A 24450-nucleotide genomic window follows, 5' to 3' on the forward strand; every position below is an offset into this window, starting at 1 on the left:
GAGGCTTTAACAAGGTAGGGCCGAGGGGGATGCTGGCTGCTGCACTGAGGCACTGACACCTCCCTCCCACTGAACAGGGCCGACCTACAAACTGAGGACACCACCACTGAAACAACATCCCCACTCCAAAAAAACAACAGCAGAGAGAGCCTGTGTGCTTTCATCTCTGCCCTTTGTGGGTTTGTCCAGCCGGAATGGACTGCTCTGATCCTCCCCATCTCTTCTCCTCACAACCCAGTATCAATCAGCAAAAAGTAGGGCAGCGTGAGGAAGGGATGCAAACCTCCCCCTTCTCAAGGGGAAACAACAGTGATTGAAATTGCTTTTAAGCCACCTCAGAAGCACAAAACCACTAATGCCCCTTGATGAGAACATGTGGGGTAGTATTGCATTGTTACCCCAGCCCAGCCCAATGCACACTCCAAGAAGAAGCATGTGTGTTTCTTGATCAAGTGTGCCCTAATTTCTCAGTTTAATTGCTTTCCTATTCCCAGCATCATGTTCTTGAAGGAAGGCACAGCCCCACGCTGGAAGAAGCCGGACAGGTTCTCCCTGACAGAACAACACAGCTGTTCTGATGCTGAGATCTGGTGCTCTCATTTGGATGGCTGTGAATTAAAATCAAGAGTATTGCACAAAGCCTGGCACCAGCTGGGGTCACAGCCGTGTCATGGCAGCTCTGCCTTCTGTAGCAGTGTCAGAGCCCTTCCTGTCACAGTCCCATTGCTCACACAGCTTATGGGATCCCATTCACGGGTATGCCCCTTACCCAGCCCTGCCCCTTACCCAGCCCTGCCTGCTGCAGAACAGCTCTGACTGCCAGTGACTGTGGGAAAAGAGTCATTCTGTACAGCTGCCCTAAGCCCTAAGTCCCACACTGCACAAAACCAGACAAGACACGGCACTCACTTGAGATTCCTCGTTATCTTTCATAGCATCTGAGGAAACAGCTATTCCCCTTATCACAGCAGATCACATCAGTGCCACCGAGCATTATCCAGGCCTTATAGTTTTTATGAGACCGAGAGAGGAGTTGACACTAACACAGCTAACCTTGCATGGCACAGACAAACTGAGTGGCTCATGCTTTTGCCGGTGGGAACATCTATCCCCAGAGTGTTCTTCTGAGGGACCTCAGCCCCTGGTTGCCATCCCTGCCTCTGCCCAGCAGGCAGGAGCAGCACATCCTGAGCCTGGGCAGAGCTGCAAGGTCTGTCCCCTTCTAGACTTGCAGTCAGGTTTGTCTGTCTGCATAGCACCCATCAAAGGAAGCCGTGGTGGAAGGACTGCCTCATGCTCCTGCCTGGTACCACTGCTCCTCATCACCTCAGTGTGGATGGACAGACAGCTCAGCTGAGAGGGAGAGGACTGGAAAAAGACCTTCTTCTTTCACTGAAGTGTAACTGATTGCTAAGGGCCCTTTTTGCTCTGGTTGCAGGGTGTGCTGCGGGAGTGGAAGATCCAAGGCCATGAAATTGGGCCCTGTGTGCTGCACAGCAGCAGCCGTGAAGTCCTTGGAGGGACCGTGGCAAATCGTTTTATTCCAACCAATGTACAAATAACTTGGGCACCTCCAGCTTCCCAGCAATGAAACAAAACCAAGCCATGCCGCATGCTTGCATATCAAGCTGCCTCTACATCATGCTGAGGAGCTACCTAGCAGCAGGCAGCTTCCCACCTACAGGCCCAGCCAGCACCCGCTGCTACCAGCTTCTTGGTTCAGTGCAGAGAAAACAGCCTCCCCTCCACCTGCTCCTTCCTTCGCCGAGCATGTCTGCCTCATTAGCTCATCCTCTGCCGTCTCTCGTTCTGTCTGCCTTCTCCAGCCTGTCTCTTTGATTATCCATATGCTGCTCTCATAAGGAGCTTTTCTCAAGGTTTAATTCTCTGGCCTGCCACATCACAAAGAGGCACCACAAAGAGTTGTGAGATTACATCCCGGGGACCGCTTATCAAGATGTACCTTGCCATTCAGAACTTGTTTTCATGGTGGCTGCTCTGATGCTTAAATGAAAACTGTGCTTCCAATGAAAGAATGTGCCTGGGCAGCCTTTATTTCCCACTGTATTCCCCTCTCCCTATCTCTGAAATAATCCCATTCTCCACCTCCAAGTCAGCAGTGGGGCTGCCCCATTAGTTCTGAGAAAACCTGCTAAAAAAATCGTGTAAAAAATAACTTCAAGACACATTGAAAATAGCAAAAAGCCAGAATCGCACAGAAGTGGATCAGCAAAGCCTGGCAAATATTAGCTGCTGGAGCTCCCAGCAAGGAGGGGTTGGCTTTTGCAGGATGGGTGTAGGAGCACAGTGGGATGCCTGGGACAGGCAGGGGATTGGGTTTGGGTCCCTCCCACGCACCTTCACCTTCATGCAGGCTGTGGCATGGTGGGCAGGGGAAAGCACAACTTAGAATCATAGAATGAACCACAGAACAGCTTGGATTGGAAGGAAGGGACCTTGAGCCCATCCAAGTCCCAGCCCCGTGCCTTGGGCAGGGCTGCCACCCACTAGAAGCGGAGTGCCATCCTGTCTGACCTGCACTCCCCACCACTCCCCAAAGCCAGGGGAGCACACTGTGGGTGTCACTGCTCCCCTCTCTCACCATTCCCCTCACTACAACCATACTCTGTCCCCCTGTCAAGTTTCCCTAACCCCCCTGGGAAGCAGAGGCCGAGACGTGCTCCATCCCAGGACAGAAGGGTGACAGTGGCTGGGATGCGCCCAGCCGTGCCTGGTGAAGTCCCTGGATCACACACCCTGCCTTCCGCAGTACAGAGGGAAGGGGGTCTCCCTCCGAGCCCCTTGGTGCCCCCCCTCATTAGGTGTCTCATCCCCACAGGGTGTGCAGCCAGCACAGCGGGTGTCCCTTCGCCTGCCTTTCTCCCGGCTCATTGTGATCAGCCATCATCACATCGAGAGGAGGCGGGGAAGAGGCAGCCCGGCTCAGAGCTCCTTTTGCAGCCTCTCGACTCGCATCAATCTGCCTCACCCCCAAGCTGGCACCTCCTTGCCCCCTTCGGCCCTTTGTATTGGGAGTGGGAAAGGAGCGAGGGGGCAGGAGGAAGAAAGGTGAGGCTGAAGGCGAGAGACGGCCCCAGGATAGGCTGAGAGAGATGGAAAGCCCCCCGTGTCCCTTCCTCCAGCTGATCCGGATCGGACCCTGCCCAGCGGCTGGGTGATGCCTCGGCACCACGGGTGCGCGTCCCCGTGCTGTCGCTGCCGATGTGCCCTCAGCCCTGCGCTCAGCCTCTCTCGCCTCCCGCTCGCTCTCTCTCCCTCTATTTATTACTCGCGGGGGATTACGGCTCGTTCCCCACGCTGCCCGCTGAGTGCGCGGCTCCTCAGCCCCACGTGTGGTGCGGCCAGCCGGCCTGCTGGCCACCGAGTCCGTGCCAGCTAGAGCCCTCCGAGCGACTGCTGGGTGACAAGGCTGCTGGATTTGCTTTGGGATTGCCCAGGGTGCGCTGGAAAAGCCCGTTGTCTCAGAGGAGCGTCCGTCCGCGTAAGTAGAGCCGCCTCCCCGCCGCGCTTCCTCCCCAGCCTATGTGAGATCGGTGGGGCTGCCTCTCGTAACCGACCTCCTTCGGGAGGGCCGCGGAGTCGTTAACGTGAGGCTGAAGGGTAGCGGTGCTGGTTTTAGCCCAGTACAGTGCAGGCAGCTGGACGCACCTTCTCCTAGACCGGCACTGGGCAGGGGACAGGTTCAGCTTCGGGATGCTGTGCATACATGTGTATGTGTGTGTGTGCATGTACAAGTCCACAGGCAGAGCTCAGGGACATGCCTGCTGACACGAGGTGGAGGCTGCCCTACCACCAGTGTACCCCAACAGTGAGTGCCAAGCTGTGTCAGGCTGAGCCTGTGATTCTAAACTTAAAGGAGAAAAGGACAAAAATACAGCATGGGGGGACTTTACAGCCTTTTCCAGTGTTGCCTCCGAGGGCAGCTCTGCCTGAGAGAAAAGGGGGGAGAATTGAGTCTAAAATGAGCTGAAGCCCCCAACAGATTTTGCTTGTGGTGGGAAGAATGTGTGTGAGCGGTAGAGTGCATGTATGTGTGCATATGGACACGTGCACACACACATGGTGCACAGAGCATCCTGCCCCCTCCTCCCACTGCCTGCCCAGCACATTGCTGCCACCACCTCTCACCCTAAGCAAGAGAGACGTGTGAGCTCAGGCCTTTGCTGCGTTGGACAGGGGCTGCGGCCAAAGAGCTATGCTTTGGGACCACAATTGGTATCATCAGGGGGGACCAAATGTGCTGGCCCCAAGCACATCACAGGCGCAGGCAGGTAGAATTTGAAGTGCGGATCTGCCGGAGGATGGCAGGAAGAAGGAAGAGCTGTAGTGGTAGGAGTGGGGCACCACGCAGGGAAGGGAACCCTGGAAGATAGCCCTGGGAGGCTCAGAGGGAACTGTCACAGAGCAGGGGATGTTCTGGCAGGGAGGAGGCGGGGTGCCGTTCCGGGATCACAGACCATTTTTCTTCTGAGCTTTGTCACTTGGGCCCGTTTCAGGGGGAGGATCTCTCTCTCACTGCTGTGGGCAAACAACATTTGCGAGGGAATTATTCCACATGAGCAAAAGGCTTGAGGGAGTTGTCTCCCCAGCAGACATCAGCGCAGGCTCTGTTGCCGTATCTTGTCCACTCGGAGGAATTATGGTAAATTCTCAGCAGAGGGGCAGTTTGCAAGGAGAAGGGGGGAAGTCCTCTTACATAATTTTTATACTGGATTATGGCTTTAACCTTGCCTCCATCAAAGTGAATGCCACATGCTAGCAAGGTGCACTCAGTCCGGGTATCTCCAGCTTCCTCCCCCTCTTCTGGCTCCTCCAGCCCCAATGCAAAGGATTTGCCGAGCTCTCCAGAAGGCAGAAGGATGATTTCAGCACAGCAGGGAGGGCAGCAGCAGCATCAGAAGGTCAAGAAGAGACCTGGAGCTGAGAGTGGGGCAGCACAGGGACAGGCTTAAGGCTGTGGCAGGGTATTTCTGGGCAGGTCTGCAGTGACCCGCCTGTTGCTGATTGAGTTTTCCTCACTTGCCATGTTTGGTTACAAGCAGCTGCTCACAGTGCTTGACATCTGTCCCAGCCTTGGGTGGCTCAAGCAGTAATTCAGATGACCATACTGGGATGCTCCTGGCAGCTGGGTAATGCTCCGAAGTGCCACACTACTACATGTGCTCTGGCTGTCAGAAAGGAAGGAACTGGGGTCAGCATCCCAGGCTGCTCCTGTCCTTGCTGCAACAAACACCTCCCAACACACACCTGATTCCTGCTGTGGCTGTACAGAAGTGCTGGCTAGCAAGAATGCTCTGTGTATCTTAGGGGACACTAAAACCAACATGTATTTCTATATACCAGTTCAAATGCGTGTCGGATAGACCAAAGGGAAGGCTGCTTCACCTGCGAGCTGTGGGTTTACGTGAAATATAGTTTTATTCACATTGCTGAAACAAGCGCTTGAAAGCTAGGAGATGTCAGTGTCTGGAGAAGCATGTTGTCTATGCTGGGCTGCAGCCCCTGGTACCATCTCCTTGCATGCTCACAAGGCTGCCTTGCTCAAGAGCTGGACCTGTAGTGCTTGAGGAGGGAAGCAGGAGACTGTTCTTTTTTCTTGGTACAGCTAAACATGTGCCTCTTTTGTTTGTTTGCTGCCCGACATCCCAGCCTTTCAGGCGATACATCATCGTGCATCGTCATGTGGTGTTCTGAAGACTTGCTCTGCTCTGTAGCTGCCTCACTGATGATAAGAGAATTCAAGCTGCTGATGAGGCATGAGAGTGGTTATTTGCTTGCTGTCGAAAGAGAGAGGGACGTTTCCCCTTAGCTAGGCAGGGAAGGAGCAGCAGGTGCAGGACTGGATCCTGGGGCGCCTTGGCTCCCAGTGCCATTAATTCCTTCAGACCGTACCAGTTTGCCGGCTACGCTGCCAGCAGTTTGGAAAACAGCTGTGAGTACTCAGCAGTTCTGCAAAATGGCCCCTAGGGTCTCGTGTGGGGTACCCACAAAAATAGGAGCCTACAGACTGTGGCCAGTTGCCAAAACTGCAGTTTAATATCTCGAGCTGTCCGTATAAAAATAGCCTTGTTTATTACAACATCTTCATTGTCAGCCTGAGCATCGTGTGCTGTTTGCACTGAGTTTGGCACGGAGCCCTGTGAAAAAATAGAAGGAGTACCTGCTGGGGTGGGCAAAGGCCATGTTGTGGTGCATATTTGGATGAGTGGCTGAATTAAGGCTGTGCAGATAATTAACTCATTTAGGTGCTGCCTTTGCAAAGCATGTGGCATATTCTTTCATATGGACTTTTTTTGTTTTGTTTTGTTTTATGAAAGTAAGTTTCCTGACTTTTTTAATGAATAGGAAAACAAGACATATATAATGATATAGATACACTGAATCACAGAATCATTCAGGCTATAAAAACCTAATCTCATCTAGTCCAACTGCCAGCCCACTGACTGCGTCCCTCAGTGCCACATCCACACGGTTCTTCAATACCTCCAGGGACGGTGACTCCACCACCTCCCTGTGCAGCCTGTGCCACTGCAGCACCACTCCTTCAGAGAAGAAACGTTTCCTAATATGCAGCCTGAGGCCCCCCTGGTGTAACTTCAGGCCGTTCCCTCTCGTCTTATCGCTGTTACCTGCAAAAGCCTGAACTGCAGGCAAAAGCTGCAGCCTGAGGTCAGGCTCTGCTGCCGTGCCCATTGTTGCTGCAAGGAAGCTGGGAAGCTCCCTTTGGCCACTCTGCAAAGCTGAGGTTTTGCCGTGAGGTGCCCATGTGAAGACAGAGGGTCTGAGATGGGCCCTACTCTGCATCCAATGGTTTGGATGGGATGTGAATGTTGCTGTGCCCATATCTGTTCTGTAGCTGCAGATCCTTCGGAAAGCCTCAGATATGAGGCATCCTCCAGCCCCAGAAGGCCCTGCAGCATGGGGCTCTGCTGCGTGCGCAGGCCCATATGCATACAAGGAGGTGGAACCCTGGGCTCTGATAGCTGTCACCATGTCTTCTTGAGCTGTGGGCAATGCTCCCACCTCATAAAGAGTGTAAGCGTGTCTCAGTGATCCTCAAGTATCCTCAGACCCTGTGCAGTTTGTGATGGCTTAGCAGTGACATCCCTCCTGGATGCCCTGGGAGGGTGATGGAGGATGATGGGGAAGAAGAGTTCCAGGCCACTCTAACAGGCAGCACTGCAGTACTGAGGCCACGGTGGCAACCAAGTGAAACAGATCCATGCAGCTCACTAAGGCAGAAAAAGAAATCAGCAAAAGGTCTCCTTCAGAGTTCAGTATAAATGCATCATGTGTGAACAATGAGAACCAGCCGTTCCTTGGGAGGTTTGCCAGGAGCTGTGTGTGTGCTGGGTCGCCGATCCCCTTACAGTAAGAGCAGAGAGTATTTTTACTGCTGGCATCTCATTCTCTGCCCCACCACTGATCATCATGCTTTAATGGTCACTGCCCCTAGGAATATGCCAGGGGCACAAGCTTGTGAAGTGAGACAGCAGAGGACTCCTTCCCTCACCCCACTCACTGACTTTGCTGCCCCCTCTCCCTCCTCCTGCTCCAAGCACTGAGCAGGAAGAGACTGTCCTTGCAGCTGACGGACTGACTCTGAAGGACTGTAGCCAGGGACATGCAGGCAGGGTGCTACGGGAGGAAAAGTGGGAGTGACACTCAGCAGCTTGGGTGGCAGCGATCCTCCGTCACTCTGGCTTCTTCACCACGTGGCATCTCAGCTCCCAGAAGCAAAAGTAGTGAGCCAAGCGCTAGGAAGGCTAGTGAGCTGGGGGCCTGACCAGTTTCAGCATGCAGACTATGAAAAAAAGGCAAAAGCAGCTTCTGGGTACTGCAGATAACAGTGGTTGTAGATAAGGAGGTGTGGGATGCTCTGTATGTATGGCATCACCCAGGCTTGTCAAGCCTCATCTGACTGTACTAACTGGGAAGCACAGGGAGAAAGGCTTATGACTGATGCACCTTGATCCAGATAAGATGTAACAGGCTTCTTGGAACTGATCTGGAGACCCCTCCGACTTGGCTATCTGGCTGTACTATTTGACAGATGTCTATCTGCCCAGAGACAGTGCTGTGAATGGTTGATACTGAAGCTTGCATTTTCCTATCTGGCTGCTAAATTGATGCACCTCCATTTCGTACTCTGAGCATGTAAATACATCTTTCATCTCAGACAGGCTGGCACCTTCCCTGGTCCAGACTCACTGCATCCTTTGTCCCTAGTGAGAGACCTAAGGAAAGGACTGGGTCATACTGAGATTCCTGAGCCCCCTGAGAACCCTTCTCAAACACGGGCCCATATTCTTTTTCTTGAACACAAGCAGAATAAAACCAAGAAAGGATTAATTTTGATTTCAGAGTACCATCCAAGTGAGAAATGTGGAAGGTATCTGTGTGTGGGGTGGGGTGGGGAGGGAGATGAACAGCACAGCACTGGGATTCTCCCACCGAGCCGCCTTCTCTCCTGGAGGCTCTCTGTGGGGTAAGCCACCCACCCACCACCCATCCTCAGGCTTGGCAGGAAGGGAGTGCAGTGCTCTAAATGCCAGCAAGATGAAGGACACCTGCGAGGTACAGAAATGGAACCGGGAGCCAAACTGGGCCTCCCTCCGATCTGCTGAGCTGGGAGAGGCTGCAGTCCTTCTGCCGAGGGCTGAGTGGGAGGATTAGGGGTCTGAGCTATTACTGACCACGGGATTAACCCGTGCAGGAAATTAAAGTTGTAGAGAACGCTCTTCACAGCTGAGAGAAAAACTGGGATCTGGATTAGAACTGGCAGAGCTGGTGACAAGCCACCACCCACAGCCAACTGTTCCCAGCTGGATCAGAAAATGTTATCTCAGTCTTCAGGCAGAACCCCCCCCTTCCTCCACATCTCACTTGGTTATCAATTTTTGCCAACAGCGCGAGAAGAACAAAAAACATTGCTTTAAAGCAAAAAAAAGAAAGAAAAAAAAAGAGGAGGAAACTGTGTAGCCAGCTCACGTGTCTCCCTGCTGAGCCCCTCTCCCACTCCTCACCCGCTTCCCTGCTCATCGCCCGCACTCTGCTGAAGGAAGCATGCACGTGGTGTGTCGCACTCGGAGAAGATGCTGGCACACACATGGCTGGATTTCTTCCTGCCAGCTGCCCCCTCAGCTCTCCTCCTCCTGCTGCTCCGGGCCTCCTCCATATGCCACACTCTTGCTGTGCTGGGACTTTCCTGTCACTCTTGTGTTGGATATCCCGGTCTCCCCACCTGCTTCCACAGATTCCCAAGGAATCCCACTTCTTCACCACAGCCTGGGTCTTCCCCCACTGGTGCTGCCCCCTGGCTCCCCTCAGGATGCTCTGTGCTTTCTCACAGGGTTCAATAAGGCTTGGTGCCCTGGGTCCAGCCCCTCTGGCCCTCCTCAGTCTCCTTGTTGTTCATTGATCAGGAAGACTTGGGATGCAAATAATGTCTCCTGGTTAAGGTATGGGATGATGGATCAAGACACCTGGCTCCTCTCCTGATTCTGGCACAAGCTTGTCAGGTAACTATGGGAAAGCTCCATCAAAACTCCGTTATTCTGTGTAACTTTGATAAGCCCCACAGATTCCTGCAGTGCAGAAGAGCATTCACAAGCCCATGCAACTCTGAGCAATCACTACACTTGGCAGCTTTGAAAATCCCGAGCTGGGAATTGATGTGGGCTCATGACAAAGTACCAAGATCTGGGCAGCTAAATTCCAGCAGCCAAACTCAACAGCCACTGTAACCTGTAAGATGGTTTTCCCCTTCATAAAATGGGAATAAAGCTGACCTTCCTTGGCAGGTTTAACACCAATCCCATCTGCATTTGAGAGGTGCCTACACACTGTCAACTCAAAGATCAGAAGATCTCTGACCTCATCACATCCCAGTGAATAGGGTGAGGTTTATTCACACCAAGTCAGGAATGTGGCAGATTCTCTTACAACGCTGAGTGGGTTTTTGCATGCTTTCTACTTGCTTTACAGTTTTCTGTATGAGGTGTTTTGCTGTGCTGTGATCGATTGCTGCAAGTCAGATGGCACCGTTTCTTGTGCAGCTGGGTTTCTAGTGTGAATTTAAAATGTGCTTTCCATCGATTGTGACAGCGCAACACTAATGAATCCTGAACACTTGTGTTAATAAATCAGCAAGTGTTGGAAATGAAGCCTCCAGCTATTTAGCTTATAGGCACACTGGGGCAGTGACACACTGTATGTTTCTGTAGTGGTGCTGAGCTTGGCTGCCAAGTCTGGGTGCTTTTGCAATCCAAATAAACATTAAACGAGGAGCTGCTGCTAAGACAATGGGTTTCAGTGTGATCTCACTGCTGAACTGAGCCGGGTCTGTTGAGGGATCAAGAATAGGCATAGTGCACAGTACATCTGAAACTCACTTGTACTGCAGAAGAACTCAGCTCCCCACTAAGACTCATCAGCCAGGTTGCTTAATGAACTTTCAGTTGCTGCAATCAGATGACATGGCTGACGTGTCTCCCTTCCTTCTGTATACAGACTCTCATCCTCCAAGCACTGATGGAGGAAGAGACACAGGACAGCATGCTTTAATCATTGGGCTCTGGGGTACCACTGTTCCCCTTCATTATGGGCAACGGTAATAAAACACGAAACCTAAAAGCAACAGGAAAAGGGGAGGGGAGGAGATAATCTTCTTTAAGTGTCCCCCATGCCCTCCCTTGCCCTGCTGCTTTTTCTGATAAAGGCTAAAGCAATTCAGCACTGGGAAGGGACTTTGCCATCATTCATCAGGGAGAGCGTGGGGGAGGGATGAACGTCTGCTTGCACTCTGGTAATTTATCACCAGCATCTGTCGTAGCCTCTGTTACCTACCCTTTTATAATATAGGTCACCCACATGCCCTGCCAGTGCTAGTAAGCCAGTCTGTTAGAGGAGTCTGATCCCCGAGCCATGGGCCAAGCTTTGGTTAGTACGAAGGATGGGGAGGTAGAATCAGAGACAGAGGACAGACTACTTGTCTCTATAGCCTCCACGTCCCTGCAGGAAGATGGGTAATTCTGTCCACCTACCTACTGGCTCTGGCCACAGCTTTGTCTCTGGGGTTCATTAAGTACAAATTAACAGCAACAATACCTACTATCATGCTGAAAGTCATTCGTGAAGCTGAACTGGGAAGATACTAGAGCAGTATCTGGATCCAGTCAACAGAAGCCCTAGTCACCATCACAGCGTGCTCCTTAGGATCCTGCTTAGCAAAGCCAAGGCTTTGGAGTGATACTGCAAGCATGACTGGTATCTGGGCAGGGAGAAAGGAGCACCAGACAGTGACAGTTCCTGCTGTACCTTTCATGCCCTGGCAAACACTGGAGAGTCATTACAAATGTCCCCAGCATCCCCCCAGCAGTAAAGTTCCCTGGTTAAGCTAATTAGGGGAATCCTCATTAGAGTCCTCTGGGAAGTCTGACAGCAGGCCAAATGTCCAAGTGGCACTTCAGCTCAGTGTATTTTTGGCCTCTGGAGCCCACGGCAAGAAATGGATGATTTCATTCTGCTGCTTTGGGCTGAAACTAAAAAAAGTTGCACTTTACTCTCCTACACCAAATGGCAAGAAGCAAAGGTCATCAGCCCTGCAGGCTCTGCTGTTCATTCCTCCAGAATCTGGAGAAGAGATTCAGCTCCAAGCGCGTGGAAGGAAGCTCTGGACGCTGTGTCCCATGGAGCAGAGGGGAATTGGCTGACAGGTTGTTCCAGGGTGAAGGACTCATCTAGTAATCCTGGGAGAAAGATTAACGTTGGGTTTGTAGAGCCTTTGGGTGTCTTCAGAGCGTTCGGAGCTGCAGCCATGTATACCATCACTAAGCTCCCAGTCAGTCCTGGGTCAGTTCAGAATGGATGGCACTGTGCCTCTCCTCGTGGGCTGGGGCACTCCTGGCTCTGGCATAATCCTCACTGCTGGACAAGTCCCTGGCTGTAATGCTGATAGCAGTCAGACAGCTCTGGTGATGCCCTGGGGAGCCCAGAGGTGTGGGCAGGTCCAAGGCTGTTCCAGGACTGTGAAGTTCCCAGTGCTGCATTTACCATAGACATTTGACTTCAAAGGAGAAATGCGGAAGCTCATTGGCCCTCTCAGTTCAGCATTCAGGAACCCCTACCTATTCCAAATCTCATGCTCTGCCCCCTGAACAGATGCTATGCTGGGAGAAATAGGCAGTTTCGTGCAAGACACGGATGACATGAATATGGGTCACGGAAGAGTCCCAAGTACACGTGCAAGCCCAACTCTATGGACATATTTGTAAATGCAAGCTAGATTAGCAACTATGTCTGCATATGCATATGATGGTATTTGCTTTTAAATCTTAGAAACGTGTACGAAGGCACGAAGGCGCAGATGTTATCTGTAGGGCAGGGAGTACTGTGTTTATGTGACATGCTTTGAAAATAATCACGGCTTTATCGAGGTACCTCCATCTTTGTGCATGTGGCAGCACAGGAGACAGCATTAAAGCCTGAACAGGTGTTAATCACTATGCACTGCAATAAATTCTAAACATAGGGAGAGGGCTTATTTATACACTGCTGCTCCTCCCACCCTGCACTCGGTGCTCGAGCCCTGGCACTGTCTCATAGGAAGAGGCGCCTGTGAGGTACCTGGGATGGGAGTGGGAGCTGGACATTGCCATCCAGAGCAGAAGGGACCAGGGGTACAAGCCCTGACTACGTCGCCTATCTTGGGTACGCAGTGCTGCTATCAGTCCCTTGGTATCGCCTGGGGTCAGCGTGGTGAAATGGAGCAGCAGGCGGGGGGAAACCCCAGCCCTGGGATGGAGAGGGGGCCTGGGCTGAGGGGGATCACGGTGTCATGAAGCATCCAAGCAAGCTGGTTTTGTTGTTTTTTTTCCCCCCAAAGCTTAGCCCCCCTGCTTGGAGCTAAGCCAGCTGATACAGATGGGGTGTTACAAAACAGAGCCAAAAGGCAAGAGCGCAAGGAACAGAGCTATCTATAACCCAGACAAAGTTAGATGGAGTGAAGGTGGAGAAGAGGGAAAGACAGAGCGTGGCAGGCAGCCCCTGAAAGATGCTGAAAGCAAGGACGCAATCAGTCGGCAACAGGATTTGGAAGTGAGCGGCTCCCACTATCCGGCAGCCAGATAAGGCTCTGTGGCTGTCAGCTTAACTCTGCCGTTTATTCCTGTGCTGTAGGGAGTTAAATAGAGCACACGGAAAGCCTGCTGCCGGGAGTGAAAGTCACAGAGGGAGAGGGAAGGAAGCGACAGCATCCGTGCGGTGCCCAGGGATCCAGGTGGAAGTGGCTGTGGGCAAAGCCCCTCCAGGTAAGTGCTGGCGGCTTTTCATCGTCCTCACTGCTCCTGGAGACGGGAAGCTTTGGGGTGGCATTCAGGACACAGCCATCGGCATGGGGGAGGCTGGAAGCCTCCTTGTTGAGGCTTCTCCTCCAGCAGGGATTGCAGGAAGGCAACTCTGGCTCTGCGGGGTGCTGGGGGGCTGCGGTGGGCTGGAGTGGGTCGGTTTTGGTGTTTCAAGAGGTCTGCGTCTAGCTGGCATATTCGGTAAATGAGCAGAACAGCCTTGCAACATGCATGAGACCAGGCACTGAGCCTGCTTGTCTTTCTCACCAAGATGCTGATTTAAATGTTTCCCGGTGGTTTACACCCCTGTACAGAATAAATCCATCACAGGAGTGTGAGGGAGGGCACGTGCATGGGGGAGAGTGTCCCAGAGGGAGCACGGCACCCAGCAGAAAGATGGCTATGGAGGCTGTCAGAGCCTCTCAGGGGCATGGGGGGGTGATTTGCTCTGCACCCTGGTAGAAATGCACCCATTTGAGTGCTGCTGCAACTGCAGGGGGCATGTCGGAGAGTACCTGGAGTCGGGGGGGGTCTGCAGTATTCCCCTCGTTCCTGCCCACAGCTATCCAAGAGGGAAGCAGAAGGGAAGGGGGGACCTGTTGTCAGTCACTATCGTCAGGGGAGAGTTTATGGTCTTTGGGTTTCTAATTAGACTGAGCATTTTTCCTTCTTCTAATTAAGCCGTAATACCGCTCTTTTCAACACTCCCACTCAGTCTCCCCCGCCCCAGGCCCTCTCTCCCCCTCGGAGGCTCCTCAGCTCCCACAGTTGCTGCAGTGAGATCCTCACACTGCCCAGCCCTGCTCTAGGCACCACATCCATTTTACCTTGAAACAGAAAGGACGCGCTGGTGAGGAAGACGGCGGCGGGGGGAAAGAGGGGGGGCGGGAGGGGGAGAAGCTGTTTAGCTGCCGATCGGCAGCTCTGTGAGCCCAAGCGTGCGCTGGGGATGCACAGGTGGCTGCAGCCAGCATGGCAGCAAGTGGCGGGGAGCTGTCCTGGCAGAGTCACCTCAGCCATGCATCAGGATGACCTTGAATGTCGGGCTCACGGAGCTGCCGCAGCAGGCTGCTCGAGCACAGGCTTGTCTCTTTGGCACCCACGAGAATCAGGCTTTATTTCTGTAGAGCGAGGGTAAAGGTGGATTCTTGTCACGCCCTCATCATGCCGCGTCTCTGGCAGCATCCTCCATCTCTCCTCTGAAATGGGGCTGGTGCCCGAAAGGCAAAACTCTAGCTAGGGAGGGGAAAGAAGAGTAGTAAGTCCAGCCCCATGTCCTGTGGCCAGGAACTGAATCCCACCCACTCTGCTCTGCTCTCCCCACCAGGAGCAGGTGGGCAGACTTGGAGGTCACTCCGCACCCCGGGGCTGAGCGCTGGGCTGACCAGTGGATGTGAAGGTGTGCTGGAGAGGACAAAGATGCTGCCTATGAGTGCCGGCCACCGATGGAGGAGCAGGTCCCTCATGAGGTGGCAGGAGGCTTGCCGTAAGTAATGCCTACTCAGGTACTCAGTACAATGATCCTCTTTGTCAAGGGAGCGGGAAGAAAATAGGTCGCAGCAGGGTTAAGAATAGGGGAGAGGGACAGCTAAGAATGGAGGTGTTTGAACTAATTCCTGATTCCTTTAGAGGCCAGGCTAGCTGGGAGGGAGAACGAGACTCTAAAGCTGAAGATGGGCTTAAAGTGGGACAGTGTGTGATGATTGCTTCTGAATTCCAGTGGGCCTGACAGGTGAGAAACAGCAAGACAGATACCACCGCACACAGATCCACCTGAATGCTCCTCAGATCAGCATCCTGTAAGCTGCAGCCTCCTCACTGTGGCTGGGCTTTGTATGTAGGCTGCTGAACACGGCTCCCAACTCCCCATGGCAGAAGTCATGACAGAATTTAGAAGGGAATATGGGATGCAAATGCAGAATTCTCCTACTGGGCACTGCCAGATGCAGTGAAAATCAAAGAATAAATAAAGAAAATATCTTTCAAATTGAATTGTAAAAGTTCAGCATCTGCATCTTCCCAGTGGACAGAGGCATCTGCTGCAGCATCCCTGAGTGCACAGCAGAACTGTCAGAGTGATGTGGGGCTTCAAGGGCTGTTCCCACGTTGCAGAGAAGCTCCTGGGGACATTAGGGAGTGCCTATCACTGTTGCATGCCCAGGCCTTTGGTTTCCCTCCTGTCTGCTCTCCTGATTGAATTTGGGGCAGCCACTGTAAAATGCTGAGGGAATTATTTCCTTCTCCAAAAAAACAGGCATTTTTGTAATCCATCCTCACAGACCAGAATGCCGCATGAATTATTTACAATGAATACTACTGAATCTTGACTTAATCTGATATTCCTGGATCAGCTTTCTGCCACCTACACGAGTCACCAAACACCTCACAAAGTAACTTCATCTTCACCTAACACAAAAACACATGCTGCTCATCCTACTGCAGGGCTGGAAGAGAGTTTCAGGTTCTGCCTATTGCTTCCCTCCTCAATTCCCTGTAAAGCTGCATTGTAGCCAGTGGGATGAATTTCTTGGTCTCTGCTCACATCCTAGTGGATGCATCTCTTGCAAGAACTGAAAATGAAGTCAGACTTTCTCCTCTCTATGATTTTAGTGCAATGTTTCCAAGGAAATGATGACACCAGGCTGAGTGATACACGTGATACAACAGAAGGAAGGGATGCTATCTGAAGAGACATGGTCAGGCTTGAAAAGCGGGCCCACCTGAGGGTTCTCAGTTCACACTGACCCAGCAGTGTGCACTCATAGCCTGGAAGACCAACAGTATGCTGGGCTGCATCAACAGAGGGGTGGCCACCAAGGAATGGGAGGGATTGTGGCCCCTCAGCTCTGCCCTCATGAGGTCTCATCTGCAGTACTGCATCCAGACCTGCAGCCTCCAGCACAAAAAAACGTGGAGCTTGATGGGTCCATGAAGATGCTGAGAGGGCTGGAACACCTCTCCTATGAAAAAAAAAAGTTGAGGGAATTGGTCTTTTTTAGTAGGTTGGGGAAGGCTCCAGGGAGACCTCACCGCAGCCTTCCAGTGCTTGAAGGAAGGGAGACCAACTTGTTATACTGTCTAATAGAGATAGAACAAGTGGGAAGGGTTTTGAACTAAAAGAGGGAAAAATTGGATTAGATATTAGGAGGAAATTGTTTACTCAGAGGGCAGTGAGGCCCTGGCACAGCTGCCAAGAGAAGCTGTGGGTGCTCCATCCCTGGAGGCACTCAGGACCAAGTTGGATAGGACCTTGGACAGGCTGAGCTGCTGGGTGGCAGCCCTGCCGACGGCAGGAATGTTGGGACAAAGCAGAATATGGATAATAACAGACATTTTTGGCACATCCTATATGGCTGCAGAAACTCAGCATAAGTGCATTTCCTGAACAACCACAGTCAGCTGCCTGAGACTAACCACCACTGGCAGCACCCCACAGGCAAGCAGTTGGGGGCCAGTGGTGGGTAGGTGTTTGGGAAGATAAGCCCCAAACAGAAGGCTACCTGTATAGCATTACACAGTCTGCTCTTGCCTTTCTCAGTACACAAAGAAGCTAAGTGTTATCATCACAGCTGTCAATCTATTATTAATAGTGTACTTTTGTTAAGCATCCAGGAAAAGACAGGGTCACTCAAGTGACTCATGGCTCTTTCCCTTCCTCACTCTAGTTCTCATTCTTTTAATTCTCTTCCTACAACAAGAGAGCGATGTATTCTGAATGGAATTAAATATCACCCAGCCAGGCAGTACCTGCACTGAGCCAGTTCACAGGCTATGATCTGCTTTCATGTCAATATCTGCTGTTGACCCCAACCACTGCATGACAGGAAAGCACAGGGGAGCTCAGGGTAGAGATCTCGCCTATATCTCACTGTAATGTTCTATAATTATCATTAAAAGAGCAGACTGGCATGGCTTGGGATGATGTACATCCGAGATCTCAATTGTAGAGCAAAAAGAAAAATATGGGAAGGAATTGTGAAAAGACGGATTAAAAACAAAAATAATAATAAGAAAAAAGAGAAGGGAGATTCTGTCTGAACACTTATCCCTTGGTCCTTAATAAAGTTATATAGCTTAGCATCCAAATCGTGCATTTCTCCTCAGGCTGTCAGTCCAAAAATATGCCAGTTCTTGCAAGGATCACCAGGAACACAAAAACAACTGACACAGGATGACAGGACTCAAGTATGAAGGCAGCATCACTGATAGAAGCCAAGCTGATAGAAAAAATGGGCAATGGGGGCTGACTAAACTCCAGAAATAGTGGCATGATGGGAGAGAGGAGAAGCACACCTGTCTGCTGACCTGTCCCAGCCAGAGCTTCTTCTCAACCTGGGTGTCCACCAGCTACCTCTCCTGTGACAGTCTTTTCCCTTGAGACACAAAATGCAATGCTTGCTGGTTGTTTGATGAAAAAGAACAGCAAAACAACAAATGCATCCATCTCTGCTACCATTCATTGCTAAAGAGCGCCAGGCCCAAGTGACTTCTCTGAAGCAAAGTGATAGGGCATGACGTAGGGACAAACTTATTTCAGTTTTAGTCAAATGCTCAAACTCATCACCTTAAAAAAAGCGAGGGAGCTGAATTTGCTTCCCACACTGAAGCAATTAATCTCAACTCTACAAAAGGAATTGGGATGAAGGATGCAAATGTTTTACACAGTCTGCTTAAACATAACTCCCACTCCTCTAACGACAGGAGGCACAAAGCTTGCTTTCCTGTTGCTGATGCTTCCTTGTCACAGAAATGAGAGTTTTAAAAGCCGCTGGCTCCCAGGAAGGGGTGACAGCTACAGACCTGACACTTCTCACAGGATCTGAATCCATTACTGGAACAGTGATCCAGAACAGCTCTAAAAAACGCTGTCTTGTGGAATATCCAACCCTACCTTTGAGTAGAAAGAGTGTGTGCTAATCCCGTTTTTTTTCCTAGCACCCTTTCTTCAATTACAAGACTGGAATTTGTTCTTCACCTCTCCTTTGCTATGGGTAATTTTGGTTACAGAAGATGCTTGTGGGGCTGTTGCGTGAGACTCAGAAACTATTTTGAGAGCAATGGCACATACAAAGTGTCTGGTGGCTTAGTGTCTCATTGTTACTTGCTAATAGCTTTCTTTGGTCATCCCTTTATAAGTTAATCTAATTCATAAGAAAGTCTTTTTCCACAAGGCCTGCACAATATGCTGTAGATACGGAGAGCAAATGATAACCTGAGTTAGAGACTAACTTGAACTTGAGTCTGACGTCACAAAGACCATGACCCAAACTGCAGGAGCAAAAATGAGATGTAGGTTGTTTTGTTTTGATTTTCCTTACAAACTTTTCATTAACACGCTTACTTCTTTAAAAAATAGAGCTTCTTAAATATATTCCACTGACTTCCCTCTCTCAGCTCTGACATTTCAAAATAGCTGTCCTTTATCAGAGGTAACCTCTCCTACAGCACTCTGTTCCATTCTCTTCTGGCTTCTCTGGCAGCAAACTCATCTGGGATCACTGGGGATTGGACTCGTTGATCTCCAGAGGTCCCTTCCAACCCTACAATTCTGTGACACAATGTCCTGTGGAACTGGAAGGATATTTATTTGCTTGCTAATTAAAAAAAGGCTCACAAGAAACTCATGCTAGCAGGGAACAGGTCAGCAGTAGGAGGATCTGTCTGTGAGGAAGCTCCTTTTGTTTGGGGCATTGTGGTGTGAGTACCCCTGTGAGGGCCATACTGTGGCTGTAGCTGTTTGCAGAGTGGTTCTGTCTGAGGATGGGAAAGCACTGTTCTAACACATGCATTTTCTCTTCCCTCTCCCCTGCTCTCCACCTCCCAGTGCTCGGCTGCTGGTTGTCGCTGTGTGCTGCAGAGTCCTTCTTTGCTTGCCCTTCCTCCTGCAAGTGTAACAGTGGTATCCTGGAAGTGGACTGTAGTGGCTTGGGCCTCTCTTCCATCCCCTCAGACATCCCCAAAAACACCAGGACCTTCCTCTTTCTCAACAACAAACTCAGCATCCTGCCGGGACCAGTGTTTTCCAATCTCTCTGCCCTGCAGAGGCTGGATCTATCCAACAACTTCTTGGATCAGCTCCCACAGAACATCTTCAGCGACCTAGGGAACCTCACAGAGCTTCAGCTGAGGAACAACAGCATCCGGGCCTTGGACAAGGACCTTCTCCAGCACACGGCCCTGCTGCGCCAACTGGATCTCTCCATCAATGGCCTGGCCCAGATACCCTCGGGCATCTTTGACGACCTGCCTGCTCTCCGTTCCCTCTCGCTCAGGTCGAACCGCTTGCAGAGCCTGGACAGGGTGACCTTTGAGCCGCTAACCAGCCTGCAGCAGCTCCAGGTTGGGGACAACCCCTGGGAATGCGACTGCAACCTGCGGGATTTCAAGCACTGGATGGAGTGGTTCTCCTACCGAGGTAGGTGCTTGCTCAGAGGGAGTGGAGCAGGCAGGTGTTAGTTTGCCATGGGAAGGGAGGAAAAGCAAGCAGACACAGCTGGCAGATCAGAATGACCTAAATTCTGGATCTTAGCCAAGGAGCAAGAGTACAGTGCTATAAAGCTGACTGACAGCATAACAGTGCCGCACCTTCATAAAGTAATGCTGCCAGCCTTAAGAATCCTCTGCAGCCTCAGGCTCCCCAATTCCTCATTTTGTTTTGCATCCCAATGATGACTCTTTTTTTTTTCTTTGAGTTGAAAATACTTTCCTCAAATAACTTCAAAACTTGAGGTTTATAAGTTCCCCTAACTCTTCGTGCCTAAAGAGAAGAAATGCCTTTCAAACCTGGAAACGACTGTCCAGGTCTTTTCCTTAGGCTGGGAGAACTATAGGCTGGATTTGGCTGTGAAGCACTGGGTCTGCTTTCAGCAAAAGAACCATAGGAACAGTATTGCTTTGGAAAATATTACAACTTATACTGGCGAATCCAAAAGCTCAAATTAATAAGTCAGTCCCTAAATCAATATTTCAAAATGAGTATTCTTTGACAAGTTTGTATTTACAGCTTATCCTTGGAGGCTAGAAAGGTCTAGAAAGGAATTCTGATGGATCATTTCAGGACCTGAGACTCACAGCAAAATGGCACGTCTTATAGGAATGACGACTGAAGGCATGACCTTCTGTCACCGCAGCCAATGAGCAGGAAAGGGTCTCAAATCATGTGGATAGCAGCAGTCAGCTGTCACATCCCTGCTGATCACAGCCATGCTGCAAAGAGATTACCTACGCCTATGGCTAGACTGCAGCCTGAAATATGCATTTGTGTGAGCAGAATCAAACAAGCATATGAGCGTCACTTTTTTCTGTTGTGGTTGTTTGGTTTGACTCTCATATCACACAATCCATAAAAAGCATTCAGAGGTTTCTGTTTGTTTGTATGTTTGTTGTTGGTTTTGTCGTCCCCCCCCCCCCCACCCACCCACCCAAAAGAAATTGACCAAACTCACTCAAGCATTTGTTTCAACATCTGTCACTATTTCCGTAATGGGGGGATGGATTAGTTGTTAGAAGATGGTACTGTGTATCTGTTGTTATTTTGAGAAGATAGAGCCTGGCCCTATCTTTTTCTTTCATTTCCCCCTTTCTAAAATGATTCTGCTGACACTTATATAACTCAGTAAAAAGCATGAGACTGACTTAATAGATGGTTTCAGAGGGCTTTCACATCTTGGTCTTAAAGATGCCTATATAGATATCAAGCATCATGAGCTCTACTGTCAAATTTCATCTAGGTAGAAGTATCCTAGCCAGCTGCCTGGTTCAAGCCATTCCCTTGATGGAGGCCTAAGGCATGCATAACATCTCTAAATCAAGCAGAACAATCATTTTAAAGGATATCATGTGCACACCTGCCTGGTACATGGAGGTACAGCCATTCCTCCTGCTCTCCACCCTTCAGGAGGGCTGCAGATCTGGTAGCATTTGGAAGCCTGCAGTACATCTTGACTTCAGTCTTACCCCTGAACTCTAGATACAGACTGTGTAAGGCTGCATTTTGGGGCAAGGTGAAAATCTCTGCATATTCTGTCTACTCATAATGCGTTCACACAAGAGGGACTGGATTATTTTTAAGAGGTACTGGCCTTAAGTTGGGCCAGGAGAGGTACAGGTTGAACAGTAGGAAAAATTTATTCTCAAAAAGAGTGGTGAGGGATTGGAACAGGCTGCCCAGGGAGGTGGTGCAATCATTGCCCCTGGAGCTATTCAAGAACCGTGTGGATGTGGCACAGAAGGACATGGTCAGTGGGCATAGTTAGGATGGGCCAATGGTTGGACTAGGTGATCTCAGTGGTCTTTTCCAACCTTAGTGATTCTGTGATTCTTTATGGCCTCAGAGCTATACTGAAGCAGTCCTCCACTAGAAATCTATCATGCTGCTGCACTTGACTTCTGCAGGATAAATCCTTGCCAGGTGTGAATGGAGACATAGGAACTTTATCTCACCCGAGGATCTAGTTCCGTTGTCCTTAAATGCTATGCCATAGCTCTGCATCAGGATGAAGCTGTGGTTCACTCCTATTATCTCTGTTGGGACAGGTGGGAAAATCGACCAGCTGGCATGCACCCTGCCCAAGGAGCTGAAAGGGAAGGATATGCGAATGGTGCCCATGGAGATGTTTAACTACTGCTCACAGCTGGATGATGAGAACAGCTCCACTGTGCTGGACAATACTGGCCCACCCTGCACAAAAGGAAGCCCGACTCCCTCCAAAACTAAATCGGGCCCAGAACCAGAAGTGGAGCCCAGTGTGGGATGCCCTCAGAAACAGCGATACCGGCCTGTGAGTGTGCGCCGGGCTATTGGCACTGTGATCATCGCAGGGGTGGTTTGCGGCATTGTTTGCATCATGATGGTGGTGGCGGCTGCTTATGGCTGCATCTATGCCTCCCTCATGGCCAAATATCACCGGGAGCTGAAGAAGAGACAACCGCTCATGGGTGACACAGAGGGGGAACATGAAGAGCAAAAACAAATCTCTTCTGTGGCATGAGACTCTTCTAGGAAGGAAGGGACAGCAATGAACAAAGGTACCTGAGAGCAGTCAAGCAAGCATGGGGTCCTCCCAAAATACATCTTCCCAGACAGAAAGACAGACTGTGCTATTGCTCCACTCACCCAAGCAGTGCAACATGCTTCTGGGGAGTCAGGGCATCTGACTCTAATTTCTGTTCCTCTACCCCAGGCCCATTTGTGCCCTTTCACCCTTGGGCCCAGACAAATAAAGTAGAGTCAGACCTCGAGTGCTTGCTGTGCCTCATGCCCACGCACAGAGCTTCCCTCGCATGCCTGCTGTGGAGGCAGCTGGCACCTTCTGGGAACCTGTGTCATCCTCTCAGCCTCAGTCCTGAGTTGTCTTGTATCCCATCAAGAGCTGTCTGGAAACAGAGAGAGCAGCTCTATGAAAGCCTGCATGAGGAGCAGGACCAGAAGTGTCCACACCCCACTGGAAGGGTCACTGCTGCTGTGTGACTGTAACTTGCTGCCCATGGTGTGCCCAAGAGCGCATCTGAAGGGATGGAGGGTCCCCTGGGGTGACAACAGTCAGAGAGAGGTTTCTCTTCTCACTTTTAAAGGTGAAAAGATACCTGCATCACTCTAACATGCTGCCAGAGAGCACAAAGCCCCTCTTCTTCCTCCCAGCCAGCACCAAATCTGCCAGTTGCCTCATCATCCATTATAGGTGCACAAAGAGCCATCCCCCTGCACATGCTTCCTGACTCACTCTGATCTGAACGCACACAGTCTGTTCAGCTCCATACAAGCAGATACTATGTCTGCATACGCAGAGCCACATTTGCACACACTGATCTGCCCTGTGCATGCAGCCATGAATCCATCTAGCCACTGCAGCTTACTCTTATTGTAGCAGTGTGTAGTACCTTCTGCTTTGGACAAAATACATGAATTCTTGCCACCAAGGAGCTAACACAAACTTCTCAGCCACAGTAGGGAGCTGGTGAAAATGGGGAGGACAAGGAGAGGCAGAGTTATTAAGGTTACAGCATGAGTTGGTGGAAACAAATGCAGAGCATGAAAAATAAGGAGGTTCTGTTATTCATTTTATGTATTTTCTGATAGGTGAAGAAAGAAAAGATCTGAAACCTCCATTTGGAAATGTCTGGTAGACTGAGCAAATGTGGGCCATCAGGAGGGCACTGAGGAGAACGTGGCTTGCCAGTCCAGGCAGTTTGATTGCTGCTATGGGGTCATGTGGGCTGAAGGGGAGAAAAAGAAACAACCCATGAGCTGACACTGCTAGCAGAGGGGAGAACATAGTGTGTGAAGCAAGGCAATGTGGCTGGGCAACTGGAGAGAGGAGTACAACTTTGGAGGGTCTTAAGGTAAAGGTTGAATTCTAGACCATAGTGTAGCATGGGTGGGAGAGCCTGAAAAGGAGTTGGCATGGTGTACATCACGGCACATACGTTCACCTCACCATCACCATTGTGCTCACTGCCAGCCACAGCTGCATGAGCATGCCCATATACAACTGCACACTGCTGTTCTCATGCAGAGTGTCTTCCCTCAACCAGATTTTAAAGCCCTCAGACTGCAGTGCCTCTTATTAGTCTCAGCTCTTTTCAACCTGACAGGAAAATAAAATAAAAAAAATAAAAAAATAAAAAAAAAAAAAGAAGTGAGATAGGAAAAAATGAAGGAAACTCAACATAAGGACTCATTTTGTATTGCTGGAAGTGGATAAAATGTTGTCTCCAGGGGAGAGCGCACATTGCCATGGTAACCTGCTCTAACCCATTACAGTGGGTATTCCTGGGCTAGGAAGATGACACCGGAGGTCGTGCATCCACAGTGCCTGTGGATGGTGTGATCCTTGCCATGAGGAAACAAGCTGGCAGTGAGCCCAGCTCGGCTTTGCGAGTCACCCGTGTTCAGAGGCCAGCAGGCATTACAGGTGGCACTGCCAGGGCACCTCACCTCTCTCTCCTGCTTCAGCTGGATCCCGAAGCCCTTGGACATCTCACAGCCCTCCTGCTCACTGCTGCTGGATCCCCGTGGGAGTGATGCACACCAGATCCTCATCCCCTCCTGATCCCAGACAAGTTATTGTACTGACCCATGGGC

General features: G+C 50.7%; 2 protein-coding genes across 4 annotated transcripts in view; one reads left to right on the plus strand and one right to left on the minus strand.

The window, feature by feature from the left end:
• The window catches only part of CACNA2D4 (calcium voltage-gated channel auxiliary subunit alpha2delta 4), a 108240-nt gene that overhangs the window by 15494 nt on the left and 68296 nt on the right, over positions 1-24450 (minus strand). The window lies entirely within an intron of this gene.
• On the plus strand, positions 2907-22607 carry LRTM2 (leucine rich repeats and transmembrane domains 2). Of its 3 annotated transcripts, XM_072328095.1 has the most exons (6): positions 12650-12732; positions 12908-13119; positions 13201-13331; positions 14695-14853; positions 19192-19782; positions 21903-22607. In XM_072328095.1, exons 2-6 carry the CDS (start codon positions 13076-13078, stop codon positions 22355-22357), a joined length of 1380 nt encoding a protein of 459 aa, XP_072184196.1. In that variant the 5' UTR covers positions 12650-12732; positions 12908-13075; the 3' UTR covers positions 22358-22607. The 3 variants fall into 3 exon arrangements, with proteins under 3 accessions (XP_072184202.1, XP_072184208.1, XP_072184196.1); XM_072328101.1 differs by lacking the exons at positions 12650-12732; positions 12908-13119 and adding an exon at positions 2907-3502; XM_072328107.1 differs by lacking the exon at positions 12908-13119 and having other exon boundaries at positions 12593-12732.

Source organism: Excalfactoria chinensis, chromosome 1, assembly GCF_039878825.1.
Source record: "Excalfactoria chinensis isolate bCotChi1 chromosome 1, bCotChi1.hap2, whole genome shotgun sequence".
Taxonomy (NCBI): domain Eukaryota; kingdom Metazoa; phylum Chordata; class Aves; order Galliformes; family Phasianidae; genus Excalfactoria; species Excalfactoria chinensis.

What these genes read in the sequence shown, in the direction of transcription:
- LRTM2 (XM_072328095.1), top strand. Translation starts at nt 13,076, where the DNA reads ATGCTGAAAGCAAGGACGCAATCAGTCGGCAACAGGATTTGGAA. An exon ending in GTCGGCAACAGGATTTGGAA is followed by an intron (nt 13,120 to 13,200) that starts GTGAGCGGCTCC and finishes CCTGTGCTGTAG; the next exon opens with GGAGTTAAATAGAGCACACG. An exon ending in GAGGTGGCAGGAGGCTTGCC is followed by an intron (nt 14,854 to 19,191) that starts GTAAGTAATGCC and finishes TCCACCTCCCAG; the next exon opens with TGCTCGGCTGCTGGTTGTCG.